General features: G+C 37.2%; 1 protein-coding gene across 4 annotated transcripts in view; it reads right to left on the bottom strand.

Annotated features, from left to right (window-relative positions):
* Positions 1 to 22315, bottom strand: part of TTC3 (tetratricopeptide repeat domain 3) — a 98242-nt gene that overhangs the window by 26736 nt on the left and 49191 nt on the right. For 3 of the 4 annotated variants that reach the window (XM_077119091.1, XM_077119092.1, XM_077119090.1), the window contains exons 20-31: positions 20299 to 20411; positions 18222 to 18342; positions 15391 to 15513; positions 14836 to 14937; positions 13032 to 13124; positions 12322 to 12386; positions 11149 to 11285; positions 9737 to 10063; positions 6059 to 6310; positions 3265 to 3311; positions 2252 to 2308; positions 1070 to 1143 (exon numbers count right to left, since the gene is read on the bottom strand). In XM_077119091.1, the coding sequence (XP_076975206.1) occupies positions 1070 to 1143; positions 2252 to 2308; positions 3265 to 3311; positions 6059 to 6310; positions 9737 to 10063; positions 11149 to 11285; positions 12322 to 12386; positions 13032 to 13124; positions 14836 to 14937; positions 15391 to 15513; positions 18222 to 18342; positions 20299 to 20411 (1511 nt within the window). Of the gene's footprint in view, positions 1 to 1069; positions 1144 to 2251; positions 2309 to 3264; positions 3312 to 6058; positions 6311 to 9736; positions 10064 to 11148; positions 11286 to 12321; positions 12387 to 13031; positions 13125 to 14835; positions 14938 to 15390; positions 15514 to 18221; positions 18343 to 20298; positions 20412 to 22315 lie in introns of those variants that run through there. The other variant, XM_077119093.1, reaches the window with a different exon arrangement.

Consider the following 22315-nt stretch of genomic DNA (forward strand, 5'->3'; position numbering starts at 1 on the left):
CATGTTAAGTTGTCATAATAGATGCACATATTTAGTCACAGAACTTAGAGAAATAAAACTTGTTTAAAGTACATTACATTAATACCCTTTATTCAGTTAAAAATGCTTGAGTTAACCATCCTGACCAAAAGGGAGAAAAGAAGTGTAATAAGTATCAATGGCAGAGTTCAAATAGAGTCGAGAGGCTACTCTGGAGGTTGCTCTTATGCAAGCTTCAGGTAGACCTTGCTACCTATCATAACCTGCCAACCCCCAAACAGGACCATTCCAGCCAATCCTAAAGAACACCTAGGGCAATATATAAGATTCCACAAGGGTTCCAGCCACTAGAGTAACTTTTCAGAAACCTACAACCTCCAGGTCCAGGTAAGTCCCGAAACCTAGCCTAGCCTCTCCAGAACATCAGATAGTTCCATCTCCCTACCCCATATTAGTGACAGACCCTTACAACAGCAAAAATTTAGAATTGCCATAGCCTAAACAAACCTAAAGAGAGATATGGAAAGATCAAAGGTGACAGTGGTGTTGTACATAGAAGATAGGATTTAACAAATGAATATGAATGTTGTATCATTAAATTGGTATCTCTTTTAAGTCTCCAATATTTTAGAGCAGCTAGAAGTAAAAACCTAAAATTGTGAAATTGTAACCATGTCAAAGTCTGAAATATGTTCAACAACTAATTGTAGTGCTATGCTTTGAAATTTATAGCTTTTTGTATACATGCTATTTTTCACAAAAAAAGAAGGAAAAAAAGACAACTGTGATGATAAAAAAAAAAATTTCTTCTACCTCCTATATTCTGGAGCAGACAGAAGGAAAAATATGAGAGGATGGTATGGTAGCCCATGACAAACTCTGGGATCTGTCCTGTAACCACTTGTTGAAGAGTGCTTTGAAAACTTTTGTCCTTTTATTTCTTTGCTTTATATGTATGTTATATTACACAATACAATAAGTTGGAAGTTATACTATACAACACAATAAGTTGAAAAAAATACTCTGCAAATTAAAAAAACAAAAGCTTGAGTTAAATAAAATGCAGCAAAACTTTAAAAATTGTACTTACTTATGGTCTTCACCTGAATTCACAGACTCAGTGTTTGTTGTTACTGAAGGGGTTCCAGACCCAACTAGCATAGGCTGGTTTAAAAGACAAAAAAAATGACAATGGCTTTTTACCTTAAAATTCCATGAAGGAAAAAAAAAATGACCATTAAAACTGAGGCTTGTTTATATAAATACACATGTAAATTGTCAATATATAAGATCTATTCAAATTATCTCACCAACAGGAACACATAATAATATATGTTTCAGCAATCATAATTAGGCCCAAATTACTATTTAGGGTGGTTTCCAACGCTCCAAGAAAAATGTAAATGTCGCTCAGTTCAAACTCCCACTTTAGCTAAAGACATACAGTCAAATATAAAAGAAACTTTTACTGGAACTTACAAGCTGCTCTCCTCCTCCCCTACTATCTGCTTGCTCTCTCCCGTACCCGTTCCTCTCCACATACACACCCAAACACACACAAGAACCAAAACCCACCAGGAGACTCACAAATAACACCTATATCTCACAGGCTTGGAGGGGCCCAGGGAAGACACGGAAGGGATCCCACCCATCCTGGGATTCTGTTATGATGATGAGTATTCATTTTTATTTTGAACATTTTAGAGAGACAACTGAATGGAAATAATTGTAACGAAAAGTTTCTGGATTCTAGAAATGATTAGTCTGCTTTCCTACCTCACTGTTAAGTTTAGTAATAGTAACAATAATAATAGATGACAATTATACCACCTAATAGTCACAATGACTCTGTTGGTTATGAGTATAGAATTTGCCAGGATCCCTATCAGACAGAGGAGGACATTAATTTGCCCAGAGTCACAAGGCCAGTCACCAGTGAGTCCACGACAGGGAGAGTAAGACAAGGTAACCTCGGCCACTCTGCTCCACAAACACCCACTCCGAGTCCTGCATGGCAGGGTTTTCATCAGGAAACACCCGGAAAATAAAAAGACCAATAAAGAATAAGAGTCTCTTTCGAGACTTATATATACACAATATGAACCTGAGATTCCATAGCCTGTAGGAGAATGCCAAAATACCTTTAGATGAAAGCCTAGAAAGTCCTTCTCTACAAAATGCTTCATTACAACCCTAGAATTGGTTCATTAATAATACTATTAATTAATTTGTAGAGTGCAGAAAATAACTAAGCATTGAAAATACTCCATACCTTTGTATCTTTCTGCTTCTTTTTCTTGCCTTTGTTTTTGACCTTGGTGGAAGTAAACTAAAAAATGGGGAGAAAATTATCAATGGACACTCAAAACAGCAGCATTCTGAAGCTCAATATAAAGAAGCCATACTAATTTTCACAGACTAGTCATAAATTAGACGTATATATAAAACACTTAACCAAAACAACATTACAAAATACAAAATTAAAATTAAAGAAAAAATTTAAAAAAATAACATTATAGACTTTCAGCTCAAGTGTTATGGTTTCTTAAAGAAAATAAGAAAAAGTTTGGTAACACATAATGCTATAAATAACATTTAATAGTCCCAACATTTTAAACTGGGACAAAAGTGAATTTAGAAGCAGCATTTAATTTCCTAGGGGTATATTAGGTGTGAATCCATTCTTAGATCGGGAAATGTGATATAGCAGATTAAGACAAAATGTCAAGTATAGATAAACTGATCCCGAAAAATCAGTACATTTTCTTGCCACAATGCTTTTCCCTCCTCTATTTAATCATTTTTATAAACTAAAGAATGTCTGAACTGCCAGAAAGGATAAAAGGCTACTCCAATCTACTAAGGAAAATAACTATGGAACTGTTTTAACGTCACTCAATTGGGAGTCATTCAAAACAAAGTCCTTTTGTTTCCTTATAGAGCAAAATACTGCCATTTTAATCACTGAAGATAAACTTTCCATTTTTATGTCAGGTGATGACCTAAGGACTCTTCCTTTCCAATATCTAACAGTAACATTTATTAGTGGTGAGACTGTATGGACACTGTTTATTTCAACCTCCCAAATTTGTTGATTATTGCTCCAACTCCCAAGAGGAAATCTGGGATTAAACTTTCTAATGGAAGCATACACTCTCCAAAAGTCCTCGACATTTGGTTCTGGAGTGCTACATGTGATGTAAATAAACACTGGCAAGGGTTCTTCTCATTTTCTTCAATTAAAATAAATTAGAACATAACATTTAAAGTGATCAAATAACTTACTGGCACATCGCTACAGTCTTGTTTCCTCAGTACAGTACAGCGGCTGTCTGCAGGAAGACAGATGATTTTGTGAGCACTTGGCACTTACATTTCCATAAAATACACTAGAGCCTTTAAAAAACACTACCCCACATACCATGAACAGAATATGTTCTACTCGCTAAGTGGCTTTAATGCAAGGACAAAATCAGTAACCAAATGGGGAAACAAGCCACAAGGAACCACAGCAGTTCAATCCACTTTAGCATAATTCAAGTGCCTTCCAGGAGCCAAGCGCTATGCTAGGTAGGGAACACAGAGATGCATAAAACAGTCCCTGTCGTCAATGAGAGGAGCTCAAGGTCTAGTGAAAAAGTGGCAAATGGGCAATAGAAGATACCACTACCCACCGCCAGCTGAGTTCCACAATAAGGTAAAAAGGAAACAAAGAGGATGGAGAAATTAAGTCTTTAAGGGGAAGAGGCCCAAGCGATCAAGAAGGGCTGCAGGGAGCAGAGGATATTTAAGTTAGACTTGAAATGAACAGGCAGAGGAGTGGGAGGGGACTGGGAGAACTGCACCAGCAAAGACCCGAGGCAGGAAAGCACAAGGTGAGTTCGGGCACAGTGAGAAGCAGCAGGTGTACTTAAGAGGGCAGGTGGGACAGAGTGGGCATGAGCCCACAGAGACCATGCCCGTTATTTTTGTAGGCAAAGCTAAGCAAACATTTCCCTAATAGAATAGCTGCAGGATCAAACAGAGGTTCTAGAAGAGTAACTAGGGGTAACACAAGAGGAAGATTTGGAGTGGGAGGGCTTACAGGCATGGAAACCAGTTTGGAGGCTACTGTGATCATGAGATCATAGAAGATAGAATTATAGGACTGGCCTAGGGCAGTGGGGCTGGAGAGGAAACATAAAGATCAAAGATAAAGCTCACTTGGATTAGTGACAAACAAGATTGGGGATAATAGGAAAAGGAACAGTCAAGATTAATTTCAGTGTTTCCTACTTAAAAATTAAATACACCAAGATGCTTCTCAGAGAAATTCAAGAAAAATAGGTCTCTGGAGATGCAGGTTTAGCTAGACTGCAGAAATTCCAACAGAGAAGCCTGCATCCAGAGTTCAGGAGGGAAACTGGGGCTCCCAATTATGAGAGCCCCTACAATATTACTGAATACGCTTGTTTATGAGATCAGTGGATCTTGAAAAGTTTTAAGAAACATAAACCTTCCTTTAAATGAAAAGAGATAAAATGAAGACTGTCAGGGGTTGAAAATCTGTTGGGCTGGCCAGTCATCTGAGGTTGGTGGCTTCCGACTCCATGGCTAAAAGCAGAGAAACAGTCACAAGTCCCCTTGTATAGTTTAGATACAGAACACAAGAATCATGTAGAATGCACAGTGGGAGCAAACTGTATCCTTTCTAGTTCTCTTGCTTTGTGATCCAAACATGCATCTGGTTTTGTAAGCTCAGTCCCGGGGCAGCATTTTATTACCAGCAGCAGCAAACTGATGGCAATAAATTCAGGCTATCAAGGAGCATGTCACCTTCCAGTCATGAAGAAGTACCCTGGAAAAATAAAGCCGTCTATATTTGAGTGTGCACTTTCCTAAGAACCACAACAAAAACAAGCTTTTCGGTTCCTTAAATGGCATTTAAAGTTTAATATGTATGACATTTTTGGACAAGACTGGACCTTTCAATGTACTCTTTAAAACAAGAAGCATGAATTTAAAAGTTTAATTTCTGACAATACCTAAATACCTATGATGCCGGGGCAAAGAGGGGTATGATTATCATAAAACACAGATGAAATAATAGAGATAAGAGACTGAAATTAATTTAGAATCTAAGACTATTAGAATTTTGAAGACAAGGGGACCACAAATCATTTGGTACAAATCCTCTCATTTTAATGATAAGGAAACTAAGATCAAGAGGAGCTAAGGAATTAGCTGCTACTTATCCTATTCTCCTGCCAAACTCTATTCCAGGCTGTTACCCAAACAGGCCCATGACTACCTCCACTCGTGTCTCTAACCCATCATGTTCGCCTGTCTAATTCCACCTCAGTGTTCCCAGCCCATTTCGGGCTCTAACTGCTGCACCAAGACTTACCTCTTCTATAGGGTGAATGCCAAGTGTTCAACCCTTCCCTAGAACCCCTCGGCACTATCTCTGATCTTCTGTTATTGGGCTTACTGCTGCATTACAGATTTTTGTGCCTTCATCCTATCCCCTTTCCTAGAGTATATGCTCCTTGAGGGCAGGGATAGCATATAAGCATTTCTGAACTTCTCGTCAACATCTAGCTCAGAGCCCAGAAGCAGGAGGATTACACAAAAAGTTGATAATGAACTGATTTAGGGGAGAAGCTGAAATGAACCACAGCCTACTTTCCAGTTCTAGGCTCTGCCCACCAAAACAGACGTAGTATCTGTCCCAGATTCTGCAGACATCACCTGCTTTGCAGTCCAACGTTTTATGGAATGCTACAAATAAAATCATTTGCTAATATAGTAGATTCATTTATATTGACCCTGTAAAAATAACTAATACAGGAATAGGATGGTGTGCTGTTAATGTAACATACCCATCCATCTCAACATCTTTACAACACTCAGCTTGCTACAGAAAAAAGAGTTTTAGGACATTTAAAAAAATCACTATTTTCATTACTAACTTCCCTAAATCAATTATACCATTACAGTTCTTCACTATTTTTCCTGTTAAAGTATTTAAATAAACTAGATCCTTTACAGAGTTTTTTTAAAGACAAAGTACAGATAAACTTAAATTTGGTCCACATACCCAATATATCAAAGAACTCATCTAAAGCACTCTGCAATGCTGGAAACTTCTCTCTGTGTTCTTCTAGTAGCCATATGAAGCAGCGTGCTGACTTCACCGATGTTGGTTCAAATAAATAATCCATGTTCTTTCCTTCAAGAGACTCTAATTTATTTCCATATTTCTCGTTCCAGAGAAAAGTCAGGATGCTAAAATCAAGTTCCTTAAGAGATTCACCGCAACGAGAAAGAAAAGTTCCTGTGGCATCCAAGCCTGTAATAAAAACAAAACTCAAATCAGAAGGGGAAAACTACTTGCTGTAAAATCACATTCAAATTTCACAATTCTGAAAGAAATTTCATTATGGTATGCTTATAATTTCAGAGAAAACGTCTAAATACCTGGGAAAAAATTTGTTCATGCTGTTATGCATTTAAGAGACACCATTTAACATTGATATGCTAATAAAAATAGTTTTCATTTATTAGTAAATGAAGTGAACCAAAGTCTTCTACCATTACAGTTACCTTTATTAGATTCAGGAGATGAAATTAAGGCATTAAATTCCTTTACAAATACCCTATAACAATAACTTCTTCATTAATTCAAAATGACTTTCATGAACTCCAACTGTGTTCCATAGAACAAAACATCAATAATAGTTAAGAGCTTCCCAAACGCCTTTAAAAGAGGACACAGATGGGTTCATACTCCACCCCTGAGAACTGCTCCTCACCCCAGTTCCAGGCTCCTCACCCTCCTCTATAAGAAGCAACCGGCCCTTCTTCTCGTCTTTTCCCTGCTTCTCCTCATCAGGAAAAGGAGCTGCTGTACCCTCACACAAACTCCTGGCAGGAAAGGGACCCTAATCCTGACAAACGGCCACCAAAAGCAAAGAGTAGCTCTGTTTAAAGACCCCACTGTGGTCTAACAGGCACAGTCACCCCTTCTGTGGGCCTCAGGGGCTAAAGCCAGCAAGCGAAGCCGGGACTGCTCAGTCTAAATTCCTGGGGGTTGCTTTTCTCCCAGATGAAACAGTTAGTGGCACTTAAAAGGCATGTATTTCTGAATATCAGAATCCATCACCATGTAAAATACTCATATGCTAAAGGGCTTCACCACCAGTGAGGAAATCCCACATTCGCTGGGCCGTGTCCGGTTTGCCTCAGAGCAGGTGTGTAGCGAGGGGACGGGCAGCAGAGCCATCTACCGCTGGGATGCGTTTCCTCACCTGTGCTCCTGCTGCTGGGTTCCTTCTCTTTACCTATTCTAGTTTGCCTGCTTACTCTCCCTTGCTCTTCTCTTTGCTGAGCACATAAACTGGCCTCCTATGTTAAATGTGCTCATGGTGTGACAAAGCTGTATAGATTTTTTGTGAGAAGGAAATAAAATTTCAGGAATTGGAAAACTGCATTTAAATAAATATGAGCTTCGTCTCAGGGCCATAATTCAGCCTTGTTAATTAAAATGTTTAAACTCATCTGATGACTTTAAATAGAAATTACAACTTTAAATAGCATGCATACATGCATACTGAAGCGTGATGGTTAATCTTATGTGTCAACTTGCCTAGGAGATGACATCCAGTCATTTGGTCTACATGGGCTAGAAGTTGCTGTGACAATATTGCGCAGATGGGATTAGCATCTACAATCAGTTCACTATGAGTAAAGGAGATTATCCTTAATAGGATGGGTGGGCCTAATGCCATCAGTTGGCAGTTTAAACAGAGAACTGAGGATTCCAGAACGAATTCTGCCTCAATAAGACACACTGCCCTCCTCCTTGTGTTTCCAGCCTGCTGGCCTCCCCTATGGATTTGGACTCAAGTTTTTAGCATCATTCTTATCAGAATTTCCTTTGGACTTGACAGCACACACACACACACACACACACACACACAATCACCTGAGCCAATTCCTCATAATAAATTCCTTAATATATTTACATACACATATACACATATATCTTGTTGGTTCTGTTTCTCTAGAGAATCCTGATTAATACAAAGTAACACCTGTAAGCTTCAGAACAAACCCTTTATATAAAAAAGACAGATATACTTTTTCTGACAATGAACTGTAAGTCTGAAATGCTGCAGTTTACTGGGGTAACACCGGACGGTACTCTTGTCAATTAGTGTAACCCAGACAAGCCTGTTTTCTTCAATCCCACTGTCTTCTAAATCAGATTAAAATAAAAGATGACTTTATACTTTACTTATTGGATTGTTAATAGATGACAGCAACAAGTTTTTCACTTAAGGGTGATTTTCTGGGATCGGAAACCCATGTCGACCTATGGTCAAAGCAGAGCACTTAGTTATCTATGACAAGTGAGGTTTTTGCCGTCTTACTTTGTCTCCACTGACATTTACCAACATGTTCTCTGAAACCCTAGAATTCTGATAGCCCCTACATCTCAGGCAGGAGGTGGTGGCTCTCAGAGGCTTGGCAGGCTCTACTTTGTGAGCTGCTACTGAAGAACGTGCTCTCACTGTGGCTCCTTTTGGTCTTTTATCTGGCATCTGCCAATTGAACTATCTACAGTTCCATGCCAGGCCACTTGCTGCCATGCTCACCAGGATAAACAAGGAACCGTGGAAGGAACCCAGAGAGATCATGGTCTAGTGTCAAACAATAGCTCTCTGGGGTTGCTTCTGCAACTCTGCACAGCACTGGGCACAGGGCCTGCTTGGAGCTCTACCTTAACCTTCCCTTCCAATTGAACAAGCCAGAACAGAGTAGTGGAGTTTTATAATCCTGTGATTCACAGCCCTGTTCAATACCTGGGTGTTTTTCTCTTAATCCTTACATATAGATTTGCTTTAGGAGATCTGAAGTAATTCATCCTGCCCACTCTCCCCTCTCAACTTCACCTTCCTGAAGCTAACTTATAGATGATTTTTCTATCTCAACAGTCACTGAAATGCACAATTCCCAAGGATGTTACATGTACAGCACGGGTACCATTTGCAATGGTGCCTAATATTTACATTTTTTACACATTTACACATAGTTTAGCACAACATAGGTCTGGGTTTTCTTACTGAATTTCCTTGCATTAACAACTTTTGAGAAAGTACGTTGTAACCTGTATATAACATTACTTAAAAATTGTGAATGAAGGAGAAATAGTATTTTTTAATTACAAATTTGCAGTCTTGCATTAAAAAAAAAACTGTTATGGATTGAACTGTTCTCCAAGAGATACATTCAAGTCCTAACTTCCAGTTTCATGAATGTGACCCTATTTAGAAACAGGGACTTTGAAGATGTTATTAGTTAAGATGAGGCCAAAGTAGATTAAAGTGGGCCCAAGTTTATAATGATTTGTGTCCTTATAAGAGGAATCTGGACACAGAGACAAAAGACAACAGATGACAGAGGCAGAGACTGAGCTACGCCACAAGCTAAAGAATGCCATGGCCAGCAAGCTGCTGCCAGAGCCCAGAAGACTTCAGAGGAAGCCTGGCTCTGCTGTCATCTTGATTTCAGACTTTGAATCTCCAGAATTATAAAGAAATAACTTTCTGTTGTTGTAAGCCACCTAGTTAGTGGTACTTATTATGGAAGCTCTAGGAAACTAGAACAAAAGCTGTAAAAAAAAAAAGACATGATAGGAAAATGAAAAAGGATTCAGAAGACTACATTTCTCTTTCCTCCTGCCCCCCATTCTCTCTAGAATAAAATGACCTACCAAAACTATTCAGTTTCTGGATCCAGGTGGCTAATTTTGGATCCATTTCTTGAAACTCGCTCAAAACATGCAGAAATATTCTTGTCTTCACTTTATTATTTTCTTGTACCAAGAGACCAATGACAAAGTCCACTGCTTCATTTACAAAATTTCTGCTAGAAAAGCACGTTGTGTAGTCTTCTGGGGTTAACACCTTCCAGGAAAGCAATTCTTGGAGAAGTTTGGTAGAGTTCAGTACGCCGGATTTAATCTTCTCTGAGTACTGCTTTAGGCATTGTAGAATTCTGTCATTAACGAACTGGCAACTCTGAGCATATCCCACAGTTTCTACAGATAAATGTAACAGTGGCCAGTTAATGGGAGAAACAGGAATAATTTGCAAAGATACAAACTTAGAAATAACTAATGTAATATTACATCATAATATAAAATATGACTCAGAATGCATTATTCTTTATGTCACTTTACATAAACAACTCAAGAATTTTTAATTAGGAATATAAATACTTAACACGTTCGAAAAGGTATGAAAGATCACGTAAAACTATCAAAAATAAGTGTCTTTATATATGTCACTCTGAACCATTCGAGTAACATCTACAAACTTAGCTGCTTTAAAGATCTCTTCCTTCAACACTCCTGATCCACCTTTATGAACTGCCTAAACTTCACATTTCATGGATATGCTTAATCATTCAACATGCTAAGTGAAAATACAGTCATGGAAAAACTGTTCCACAGGAAAGATAACTTTGACTGACTTGTGAGATATTAATGGAATCTAGATGAAAATTTAAGACAGCAACTAGAAAATATTTCATTTTGGAAGCATTAAGTTTAACAGTAGAAGATGAGAAAAATTTACTTCAACTCAAGACTGAAAGCCAACATACCAAACAACAGGCGCACAGGAGCAGTAAAATGACCAATGAGACATTCATTCCCATGTTGATGAAGGAACGATGACAACACAAGCTTAAAACAGGGGGCCAGACTAGATCACTTCAGTGTTACCCTTTGTGAACTGCCCCTTTATTTGAACACAGTCTTATTCCAAACAATCAGTAGTTAACTTAGAGTTCAAAGCTGTGAAACTAGAAACCACCTAGTTTATAGGGCACTACAAAACACTCAAGGTGCAGGTCAGCTTTTATTTCTACCTTCATTTCAGAGGTGAGGAAATAAGGGAAGTTTGCAGAGAGTTAATGGCAGGGGAGCATTCTGAATTCCTGTGTGCTACCTGAACCAAACCCCTCTCTGTCTGGTGGCAGCAGGAGACACTGATCGTATTACAACAGTAACTGAAATCTAAAGTTCAATTCAATGATGATTCATACAAGGCCCAATAAGACATGCCAATGTACTTTAAAAGAAGAGTATATTTTATTCTTATGTCTTGGACTTTTGCATACCTTTCCGCTCTTCAACTTTGGGTGGATTTTTTTCTCTTAAGTCCTCTTCCAATCTTTCTCGTGCTAATCTTTTTGCTTCTATTTTCTGGATCTTTCTCTTCACTCTTTTGTCTTCTTTCAGTTGTTGCTTCTCTAAGCTGATAAACATTTATGATTAGTGATAATTCAATGTTGGCTGTAAGCTAAGAGAACTGTTCTCCTTTCTCTATTGTAGAAACCTTTTTTCTAAGCAGTAATTTAGGAGATTTCCTTTTTCAGTTACAACTTGACCTGTGCTTTCTGTTACATATCATGAACTGCTGACATATTCGGCCAATTCAAAACAAGGGCACTTGGTTCATGAAAACAAGAACCTCAACGACTGAGTGACTTCTAACTTAGTATGACATGTAAAGATTGTATAGATGTTATTTTCATGTCGTTATGTCATTCTTTAATGAATACAGGAATAATACAAATCATTCAGCAAGATAGCACACGTAAACTCTCATTCCAAAGAAAGATCCTAGAGTAAAGTATAATTTTCAAATCCCAGTAATGGCCCCCACCACTAGAATTTGGCTCTGGTTACAATGCATTTTCTATGACAAATAATTCTGTCCATTTTTTCTTTTGCTTTTTCTTGGTCACAAATGGTGGGGGGAAAAATCACTTCTTAGAATGAAAATCCAAAAGCAGGACCAAAAAGAAAAGAAAACGGGACTGGAATTATTTAATCTGAACAAAGAAGCTACAGAGAAGTGAATATTTGTGACTATCACAGTACGCTGAGTATTTCAAAGGTGAGAAATGATCATAAGTTCAAAATGTCTGCCACAGAGATAGAGAGGAAAAAAGCTTCAATAATTAAAGTTTAAACAACTGAGGGCTATGTATATAATTTTTAATCAATACCAAATCTATTATTTTTACAGTAACAAATGTCATAATTTTGCTTTGAAATTCAACCACCAAATAATACTTCCGATTCATGTTTTTAGCATTCAACCATTCTAAGCTTCTCTCTAAGCGTTAAATATCTAATCATTTTTAACGTTGTACAGCTATGTATGTAACGTAATGGGTGTACAGCTGATTTTAGGAAAAAAACAGCATAATTCAGAAATCTGCATTTAACAGAATTGTATTATAAAAGACATCATTAAACTACTGACTGATTGTTAAAAATCTTACCTAGAACATTTCTGTTTCAGAATAGGCCTTGGAGGAACCTTTTCTTTTATGACCTTGTGTTCAAACTTTAAATAAAACAAAGACATCCAAAATTTGTCTCATACTCCATGACATTAAGCACAAAACCACAAGTAACAAAGTATTTCAGAAGCACACACAATGTTCAATTTGACAGAGAATAGTGAGCACACTCTGACCCAGACAAAAACCCAAAAAGCTTTAGCAAAACAATTTACTGAAAAGAAGATAGACAACTTTAGGAAGAGACTAGACACACTTTAGGAAGGAGTTTTTTTTTTAAATTAAGAGTAAGCAGACCAGATAAACTACAAAGACCATCACAATTACCCAGTTGTGACTCTATCGTATAATAAAGTAACCCCATGTGGCACGCTGTCCCTTCCCTAAGAACCCGCACCCCTCCAATACCCAAAAACTACTGAAGATTAAGAAAGCAAAGTTATCAAAAGCAGACAATAACATGCTAAAAAAAAAAGAAAACAAAAAGACAAAGAAAGGAAAATCTTTTCTTATTAGGAAATATATTTCCTAATGTTTCCCATCTTTTCTTTTTCTTAAATAAAGCAACTTATTCGTTCCTGGGAAAGGACAAGATACAAACCACACAACTTTCACAAAGTTAAATGTTTTAAAGGTTTGAGCATTTTGGTTAACAAGAGATTAAGAGTTCCCCTTTATGAGATACTTACTTCACATTTAACTCGACCACAACTGTTGAAGATGATAATCTTGGAAATGACACCTTTACAGTCAGGGGTAAGACAAACTCCTTGCAGAAAATCCTATTTGATTAAAAAAATAATAAGAGTATAAGTCTAGAGGAAATAAACATATACCTCTATATCTTTTTTATCCATTAGGTACAGTCAAGACACGGTTGGTCTTAAGCCTCCTTCACGGAGGTACCGGACGTCCCTACTCATTGCCCTGAGACTCTCAGATCCTCCCTGTAGGAGGTGTAGAGTTGACCACGTGACTTGCTTTGCTCAATGCAAGGTGAGTAGACATGACGTGCACCATATCTAAGCAAAAGCTCTAAGAAACCCTGCATGGAATGGCCATTGCTCTTTTCCATCAGCCACAAAAACAGGCTCCAGATTAGGGTCACTCTTCAACCTGGGTTCAGAAACAGAGTTGAATTGCTACAGGCCAACCCCAGCTGGCAACTGTCCAGTTGTAGGACAGGCAACAGAAGCAAGGAATGAACTACTCTTCTTATGAGCTACTAAGATGTAGGTTGCATGCTGCTTCAGTATAACCTAGTGAAAGCTCACTAATTTACAGAGGTATTTCAAACCATAGAAATGGGTGAGACCACTAATAGACAGTATACAGTTGGAGAACCTCACTTTAGGTAAGTCCAAGACACACCAGATTGATTCAGTGACAACAGGTATTATATCATTATATTTTTAGTTAACTGTATGAAAATGCATAAAATGTGAGAATTTATTTCTACCAAACTCGAATAATCCCTATCTCTAACAGACACCTAGCACAACTTCCTTAACCTCCTCCTCTCCATAAAGGCCAGTGGAATATATGACCCTATACAGGATAGAGAAAGGTTTTCTTTTCCTGTACCATAAGCCCATAGCTTATGTAGATCAGAAACTAATATAGAAATGCAAATAAGATTTGAAAATTGTGCCTTCTTTCAAAATATTTCTAGCTAATGGTAATTAATACCATTTTCTTGAGAATCAAGAGAAACCCCAATTTAAGTTGGCTTCTTAGCTCTATCAAGCTTTGATAAAACATAAAAATTTCAAGACCCTAATTCCATAATCAAAACTTTAAAGTGGTTAAATGAAAAATCCCTGAAGGACTGAAATTGTCAGTGCATAATTTAAAGTCTATATTTTAAAATCAGACATCTAAGTTCTAATTTTTGATATCAATTACATATTGTTGAATATAACATAATCAGTGACAACACTTATTGAGTTCATCAATAAATCAAAAGGCAGTTGAACGGCTCATTAAGGCCTCTAGTAATGCTGCCTTCAAAACTCTATGAAACAAAACAAAAAATTTTTAAAAAAATAAAAAGTCTATTTTCCACTTTCCTGTTTCTTTGAGATCTATTCACACACCGTACAATCCATCCAAAGCATCCAATCAGTGGCTCACGACATCATCACACAGTTGTGTATTCATCACCACCATCATTTTTAGAACATTTGCTTTACTCCAGAAAAAGAAATAAAAAGAAAAAAGAAAACCCCACTACCCCATACCCCTTACTCCTTGCCCCTACCCCCTTACGGACCACTAATATTGCACTCTACCCAATTTTAAGACTTACAATAGTGGTAGGTAAACTAAGACTCCACTTTAATATTAATTTAAATTCAAAGCTCTCTAAATATGTCTAGGATGCTCAAAGTAATTTTTATTCATTTAAGACTCTCTTCCTGAAAATTCCTGGTGGGGGGGGGAATCAATATGCAACAAACATACTAAAAAAATCCAGACACTCTTATATCTTACCTTGTCAATTTTGTCATCAAACATGGATGCTTTTAACTTCTTCCAACAGTTCATATGAAATTCTATTTTACAGCACTGGCAACAGCTGATCCGTATAAATCCCTGGGGGACAGGGGAAACATTTGAAAAATTTTAAATTCACAGAAGTGGTCTAAACACACATACACACAACACACATATTAAGACAGAGAGCTGTGTGCATTCAGCTGGCAGACATAACACTGCATGTCCTCCTGGGGTGCAGAATGCTTCTGTACCTAGAATGTATCTTCTTTACAGATATTTTATAAGTGAACCAGGGATGGTGGGACAGTGGGCAGCTACTCTCTTCTTCAATAAAGTAAGGCCTGATGACTTACTCAAATAAGTGCCAGGCTTGGCCTCAAATTTAGTCTCTAGGGATAATTCCCTGATCACAATGGCCTTTAAATTCTAGGACTCCAATCACACCAGAGATTAGAATTGCAACAAATCAGAGGTAACCATCTCATTTAGCTTCCTGAAGAATAAGTAGCTATAATGAAACAGTGGCTAGAAGTGTGAACTGTAATTCACCTTGAAGTCTGGATCACTTGTGTATATCTGGATTTTGGAATATCCATTGCACTTCTGATAGGAACAGACAGCATCTGGCACAGGAGGGAACTTACATTCTTCAATAAATTTATCTAGCACGGTCTAAAATAAAAATAAAAATGTTACTATTACAACACTAATTTGTTAAGGAAAACGCTATGACTTCAATAACTTCTTGCCATCAAAATATTTCAGCAAAGGAATGACTGAACTTTTTTAGCCAAGAACAAACTACATGCAATGTTTAAAGATTTTTCATCTAAAAGGAAACTGAAGCAAAGATATGTTAAAAGAGATAGCTAGAAAGAAAAAAAGACAGAGAGAGAAGGACTGGACCCAAAAAAATGTTTTCCAGGATTTCAGAGTAAGAATCGAAGTCCTGTTCTGTGTTATAATCACCAAACCTCACTTTATAATTTACACCTCTTAGAAATCACTTTTAAACATTTAGAGGGGAATGAGTTAAGTAGAATGAACCCTTAGGATGATCCTGAGAATAGGACTTTTTCCTTTTTCCCAGTGTCACAGCAGCTAGGATCCGAACACTCTCATTCATCAACCTCCTTGAATCCTGTTACCTGGGCTTGTTCACACCCTGGGGAACTTCTGCTTTGCTATTTAAGCTCCTAAGAGATTCAGTTTATGCTTTCAGTGCTGGTTAATGCTCTCAAAAGCTCCACAGTACCTTAATCTAATGTGATAAAAGGAATCCAACAATACTCATGTTTTGTGCATCATTTTTTTTTTTTTTTTGCATGGGCAGGCACCGGGAATCGAATCCAGATTTCCGGCATGGCAGGCGAGAATTCTGCCTGCTGAGTCACCGTGGCCCGCCCTGTGGATTATTTTTAATTTTGTATTAGAGAAGTTGTAGGTTTACAGAAATATCAGGCAGAAAATAGAGGTCCCATGTACTACCCCCCTCCACAGTTTGCCTTATTAATAAAAGTATGCTTTAGAGTGGCACCTTTGCTGTAATCGTAATAATTTCACTATTAACTATCGTCAGTAATTGACATTAGGATTCACTGTGTTGTACACAAGACTGTGTTGTACACAGACTGTGTTGTAAAGTCATATGGTAGGTTGCCTTTTTTTTCCCCTTTTATATTCTGAAAACATATGTATAACCTAAAATTTCTCCTTTTAATCATATTCAAATATATAATTGAGTAATTTTAATTACATTCACAATGTTGTGCTACCATCATCACCATCCATCAGCAAAACTTTTCCATCGACCTAAACAAATTCTGTACCAATTAAGCATTCACTCTCCATTTCCTACCTCCAGCCCTCTTGAAGCCTGTATTCTAATTGCTGATTCTGTGAATTTGCGTATTCTAATTATTTCATATCAGTGAGATCGTACAACATGTCTGGCATATTTCACATGACGTGAAATGATGTCTTCAAGGTTCATCCACGTCACTGCATGTATCACGTCATTCCTTTTTATAACTAATATTCCATTGAATGGATATACCACATTTTGTTTATCCATTCATCTGTTTATTCATCTAACTAGACACTCCAGTTGCTTCCTTTTTTGGCTGCTGTGAAAAATGCCATTATGAACATCTGCGTTCAAACGCCTTTGGGGTATATACTGAAAATGGGATTGCCAGGTCATATGGTAATTCTATACTTCACTCTGAGGAACCACCAAACTGTCTTCCACAGCGTTGTACCGTTTTCCATTCCCCCCAACAAAAAATGAGCATTCCTATTTCTCCACAGCCTCTCCCATACTTGCTATTTTTCATGTTTGTTTTTAGTAGGAGCTATTCCAATGGGTGTGAAATGGGTATCTCATGGTGGTTTTGATTTGCATATCTCTAATGGCTAATGATATTGAGCATCTTTTCATGTGCATATTGGCCATGTAATGTTGCTATAAACACTTGTGTGCAAGTTTTTATAAGAAGATATATTTTCCTTTCTCCTGGACAGCAGTCTTCTGATTTCTCCACATCCTCACCACATTTATTACATGCTTTTTTATTTTATACTAGCCATCCTAGTGGGTGTGAAGCGGTATCTCATTGTGGTTTAGATTTGCATTTCCTTGATGACTAATGATACTGGGCATTCTGCAACTTGCTTACTAGCCATTTGCATATCTTCTTTGCAGAATGTCTATTCAAGTCATTTACCTACTTTTTAATTGCATTTCTATCGTTGAATTTAAAGAGTTGACCTCTATGCTTTTAAAATCTCCAGCCAAATGCACATTCTGAATATATGCTAAAGTTCAGCACAAATAAAGGCCTATCCCAATCAATTCACAAATATCTTATTCTCTCCAGAAACAGTGAAGCATCCTTTTGCTTCTGAATGAGGCAAAAGTCATATTTTCCAGGTTTTCAAGGACCATCTCAATAACTGCAGTAACTACGATGAAACAGTGATGCCATGCCTTTTTCTAAGCACAACCAATGCAACATACAGCTTAACAATGCACATTCTGAAGTCACAATGGCCAGATTCAAGCCCCAGCTCCACAACTTTCTAACTGTTTAACCATGAGTTCATCAATTAATTTTCCTAAACTCGATGTTCCTCATCTATGAAATGGACATAATAATACCACTCATCTTGTAAAGCTGCTGTAGGTGTAAATGAAAGCACACAACTGGCACGTAGGAAACATTAATAAATATTAGTGATCTTCATCAGTCTTTAATGGGGAGATGCATGTGGGGGAGGTGGGAATAGAATACTGCAGCCACTGTATACTCTGAGGCCTTAGTCAATGCAGATGGGCTTTTATGGTTGGTAAGAAACACTGTGCAGGAAGAAAGGGTTACCTTTATTTTCCCTGGCCGAGTCTCTTCAATAACCACATTACTTGTGGGCCAGGTTAATACTCCAGGAAGGCGACCAATCAAGGTTTTTGCTTTCTCAAAGTGAGTAAGAGCATCTGCATATCTAGAGTCATAATTATGAAGAAAGAAGGTATTAAAGATGTTATATGATATTTTCATTCAGCCCAGCAAAAGTCACAGAGAGATTTCATGCTTAGGAGTAAGAGCACATTTGATCACTGGACACAAATTTCAGTATAACCTGTGTTTTCTTAAAAAAAAAAAAAAAAAGGCATTATTGCTGTTTGCTATAAAAGTACTATAAGTTAAACATAATTCTGCCCTGGATACCAGTTTCTTACGATAGGTGCATATTGGTCTACTAAAGTTGTGATATTTTTTTTAAAGTTTCCAACACTTAAAAACAGAAAACTGAATAATTTGTTTTATTTGTATTTGTGTTGTTATTATGCTAATTAGATTGTCATAGAGAAGTAGCAACCCTCTACCACTTCAACTAATTATAAACACATGAATTTTTTTTTCTTTTACTTGACTGTATTATGGTATCTACAGTGAAAACCTCACTGCTGAAAAAACAAAAGGATCATGTTTTCTGGACACCTTTCTTTGACCATTAAGCAGTGAATTACTTTTGACAGAGTGTGTATTTAAATGGTTTTAACTACAAATTTGAAATGATTTGTTTCTGAAATGATTCATGGTTTGAAATAATACTTTCACAACCCATTCAATAAAAGAGTATTAAAATGCTAGATTATAAAGTTAAGCAAATCATTATTATTCTCTTTAGATGACAGAAGAAAGAACACTTCCTGCTTTCCCCAGTCCTGAAATGGTTCCCAATTTAATATCTTCTTTTTGCCTATGGGTACATAAAGATTCGTCTGGAGAAAAGCTAGACCCTCATCCTCCATAAGACGGCTATAAATAGCAGGACTTTAAACCAGTACCTCAACTTCACAACAGCTGGAAATGGCATATTAGGCTTAATTTAACTCCACAAAGTATTAATGGGAAATTTAAATGTAAATGCCTTATGACACAGCAAACACTTTTTTAGTTTGCTACGTTTCCATGATTTTACACCTTTACGTTACTCTCTAGATCTTGTGAATATCTCCACAGGCCACTGCATTAAACCTTTATCAAATAGATATGTCTTAAATGATTTACCTCAAACCTTGAAATGAATTTCATATGCTATTACCACAAAGGCAACTGTTAACTCTTCACTTCCCTCCACCTACCTGGACCCTTAACACAATCCAGCATGGCCAAGACAGTAACTTTTAGGAAGTAAAAATATCTGTGGTAACTTAAAACGATCTATAAAGGTTCTGGCATCCCCTAAGACTGGGTTCCCAAGGGTATCATAGTCTCATAACATTTCCTCTAAAAAAGGTAGATGAAATTTTTAAAAGAATTAAAGTTATGAGTGATATTCAATTAGTCAGGTATTAATTCTTTACATATAGCCAACCTACCTATATCTATATTAGGAATAACTGGCAGGAACAGGGAGATTTGCTTTTTAACTCACGACATAATCCTGCTCCCAAAGGATGAGACGACGGTAGAGATAAGATTAGGAGACATATTACAGGTAAAACTGTGAGTCAGGATTCTAGTACTCTAGAAGTTCAGAAAGATCTTTATTTCTAATTTCAAGTGTCTTTCAACATACACTTTACCTATTACTAAAACCATCTTCATATAGGTTATTCTTTTGAATAGGTATTTAACAAAAAAATTATATAACCAAACTTTTAGAGAGAGTACTACTTGCCATCAATTCTGTCATCATTTATAGATGACACACCCTTTAACATAACAATATGAATTCCTTCATTTCAAATTATTCTATTACTTTCTATTACATTCAAAATAAAGGAAGCATCGGGAATTAAACTGATTGTCCCTGCCTTATTTAAGAATGAATAGTGGTATAAAAACGTCAGGCCCTCAAAGTAAGTAATTCTAGCTAAGGACTTATCACCACATTAGACTTTGAATGAGTTACGGCTCAGAGCCTTAAAGGACTGTCATCTGTACTAACCTGTTTTTCTTCAAATACACTTCTCCAATTCCACAGTAGGCCAAGCAATCAAGTCCCTCATTGGGGTAGAATTCAATAATCCTCTTAAACTGGTTCTCAGCTTCAGATAATTCCTTCAGTAGAAATGAGCACAATGATCAGTTATAGAAAGAGAATGGCTGGAACAGATATCTCAAGTTTGAGAGTTTTTGCATAAAAACTATACAATTATACATTCTGCTTTGCATTTTCTTCTCAATTACATACATTTTGATCACTGTGATCATATGGATACTCAGAAACTAAATCAAACAGATCCTGCCTGAGAATTAAAAAGTGGGAACTGACATGCAGCTTCATTCAGTGTTTTAACATAATTATATTACAGTTAGGTAGTATTGTGCATGTGAGAATGATAGAGGGAGGAGGGCTGGGGACATAAATGAAATCAGAAAGAAAGATAGATGTTAAAGATTGAGATGGTATAATCTAGGAATGCCTAGAGTGTATAATAATAGTGAAATGTACAAGGTACAATTTTAAAAATGTTTTTGCATGAGGAAGAACAAAGGAATGTCATTATTGCAGGGTACTGAAAATAGATGGTAATTAATATTTTAAAATGTCACCTTCTGCGTGAGACTAAAGCAAAAAATGTTTATTAGTTACAAAATTTATATTTTGACTAGTGCATTTCCTAATATAACTTATGTAGATAGTTTGAACGCCATAAGTACTTGGAATCTCAGGTAGGACATGAAATTTTGCTGGTTTGTCCTGAGTGATGCCCTGATGAATCCCAGAGTGATTTGATCAGTGAGTGGAAAAGTATCTGCAAAGCCCCCTTTGGGGAGTGGTGAGAATGGGGAGAAATTCAACTTCCCCAAGTTGAATTCTTGATAGTCTCACAAGCAGTGTGGACAACCAAAGCTATAGGCAGAGCCCCCAGTCTTGGGGTTTGTTCATATGAAACTTAACCCTGCAAAGGATAGGTCAAGTCTACTTAAAATTTAGGCCTAAGAGTCACCCCCAAGAGAGCCTCTTCTGTTGCTCAGATGTGGCCCCTCTCTCCAGCCAACACAATGAACAGTCTCACCACCCTACCCCTCTCTACATGGGACATGATTCCCAGGGGTGTGGACCTTCCTGGCAACGTGGGACAGAGATCTTGGAATGAACGGAGACTCAGCATCAAGGGATTGAGGAAAACCCTAGAATGAGCTGAGACTTAGCATCAAGGGATTGAGAAAACCTTCTTGACCAAAAGGGGGAAGAGGGAAATGAGACAAAGTGTCAATGGCTGAGAGATTCCAAACAGAGCCGAGAGATTATCCTGGAGGTTATTCTTATGCATCAAGTAGATATCATCTTGTTATTCAAGATGTAATGGAGAGGCTGGAGGGAACTGCCTGAAAATGTAGAGCTGTGTTCCAGGAGCCATGTTTCTTGAGGATAATTGAATAATGATACAGCTGTCACAATGTGACTGTGTGATTGTGAAAACCTTGTGTCTGATGCTCCTTTTATCTACCTTGTCAACAAAGGAGTAAAACATATGGAATAAAAATAAATAATAGGGGGAACAAATGCTAAAATAATTTTAGTTTAAATGCTAGTGATCAATGAAAGCAAGGGGTAAGGGGTATGGCAGTTATAATCTTTTTTTTTTTTTCTTTCCTGTGTTCGTTTTATTTCTTTTTCTGAATTAATGCAAATATTCTAAGAAATGATGAATATGCAACTAAGTGATGATATTGTGAATTACTGATTATGTATGTTGTTTTATTTTGTTTCTTTATTTTTTAAATTAATAAATAAATTAAAAAAAAAAAAGTGGGAACTGAACACATCAGACAACCAACCCACCATCTATCAGGCCAGTCTGTGCTGGCTAATACTAGAAGGTGTGGATTCATGGTGAAGAGACTGATTTGGGAGCAAACACACCATAACCTGTACCCGAGAAGGTCATGCTCCCTAGGAAAGTTAGGCATCAGTTCAACGATGTTACAAAAATGTTTTGGAAATGTGTGTCTTG

This window comes from Tamandua tetradactyla, chromosome 10, assembly GCF_023851605.1.
Source record: "Tamandua tetradactyla isolate mTamTet1 chromosome 10, mTamTet1.pri, whole genome shotgun sequence".
In the NCBI taxonomy this organism is placed as follows: domain Eukaryota; kingdom Metazoa; phylum Chordata; class Mammalia; order Pilosa; family Myrmecophagidae; genus Tamandua; species Tamandua tetradactyla.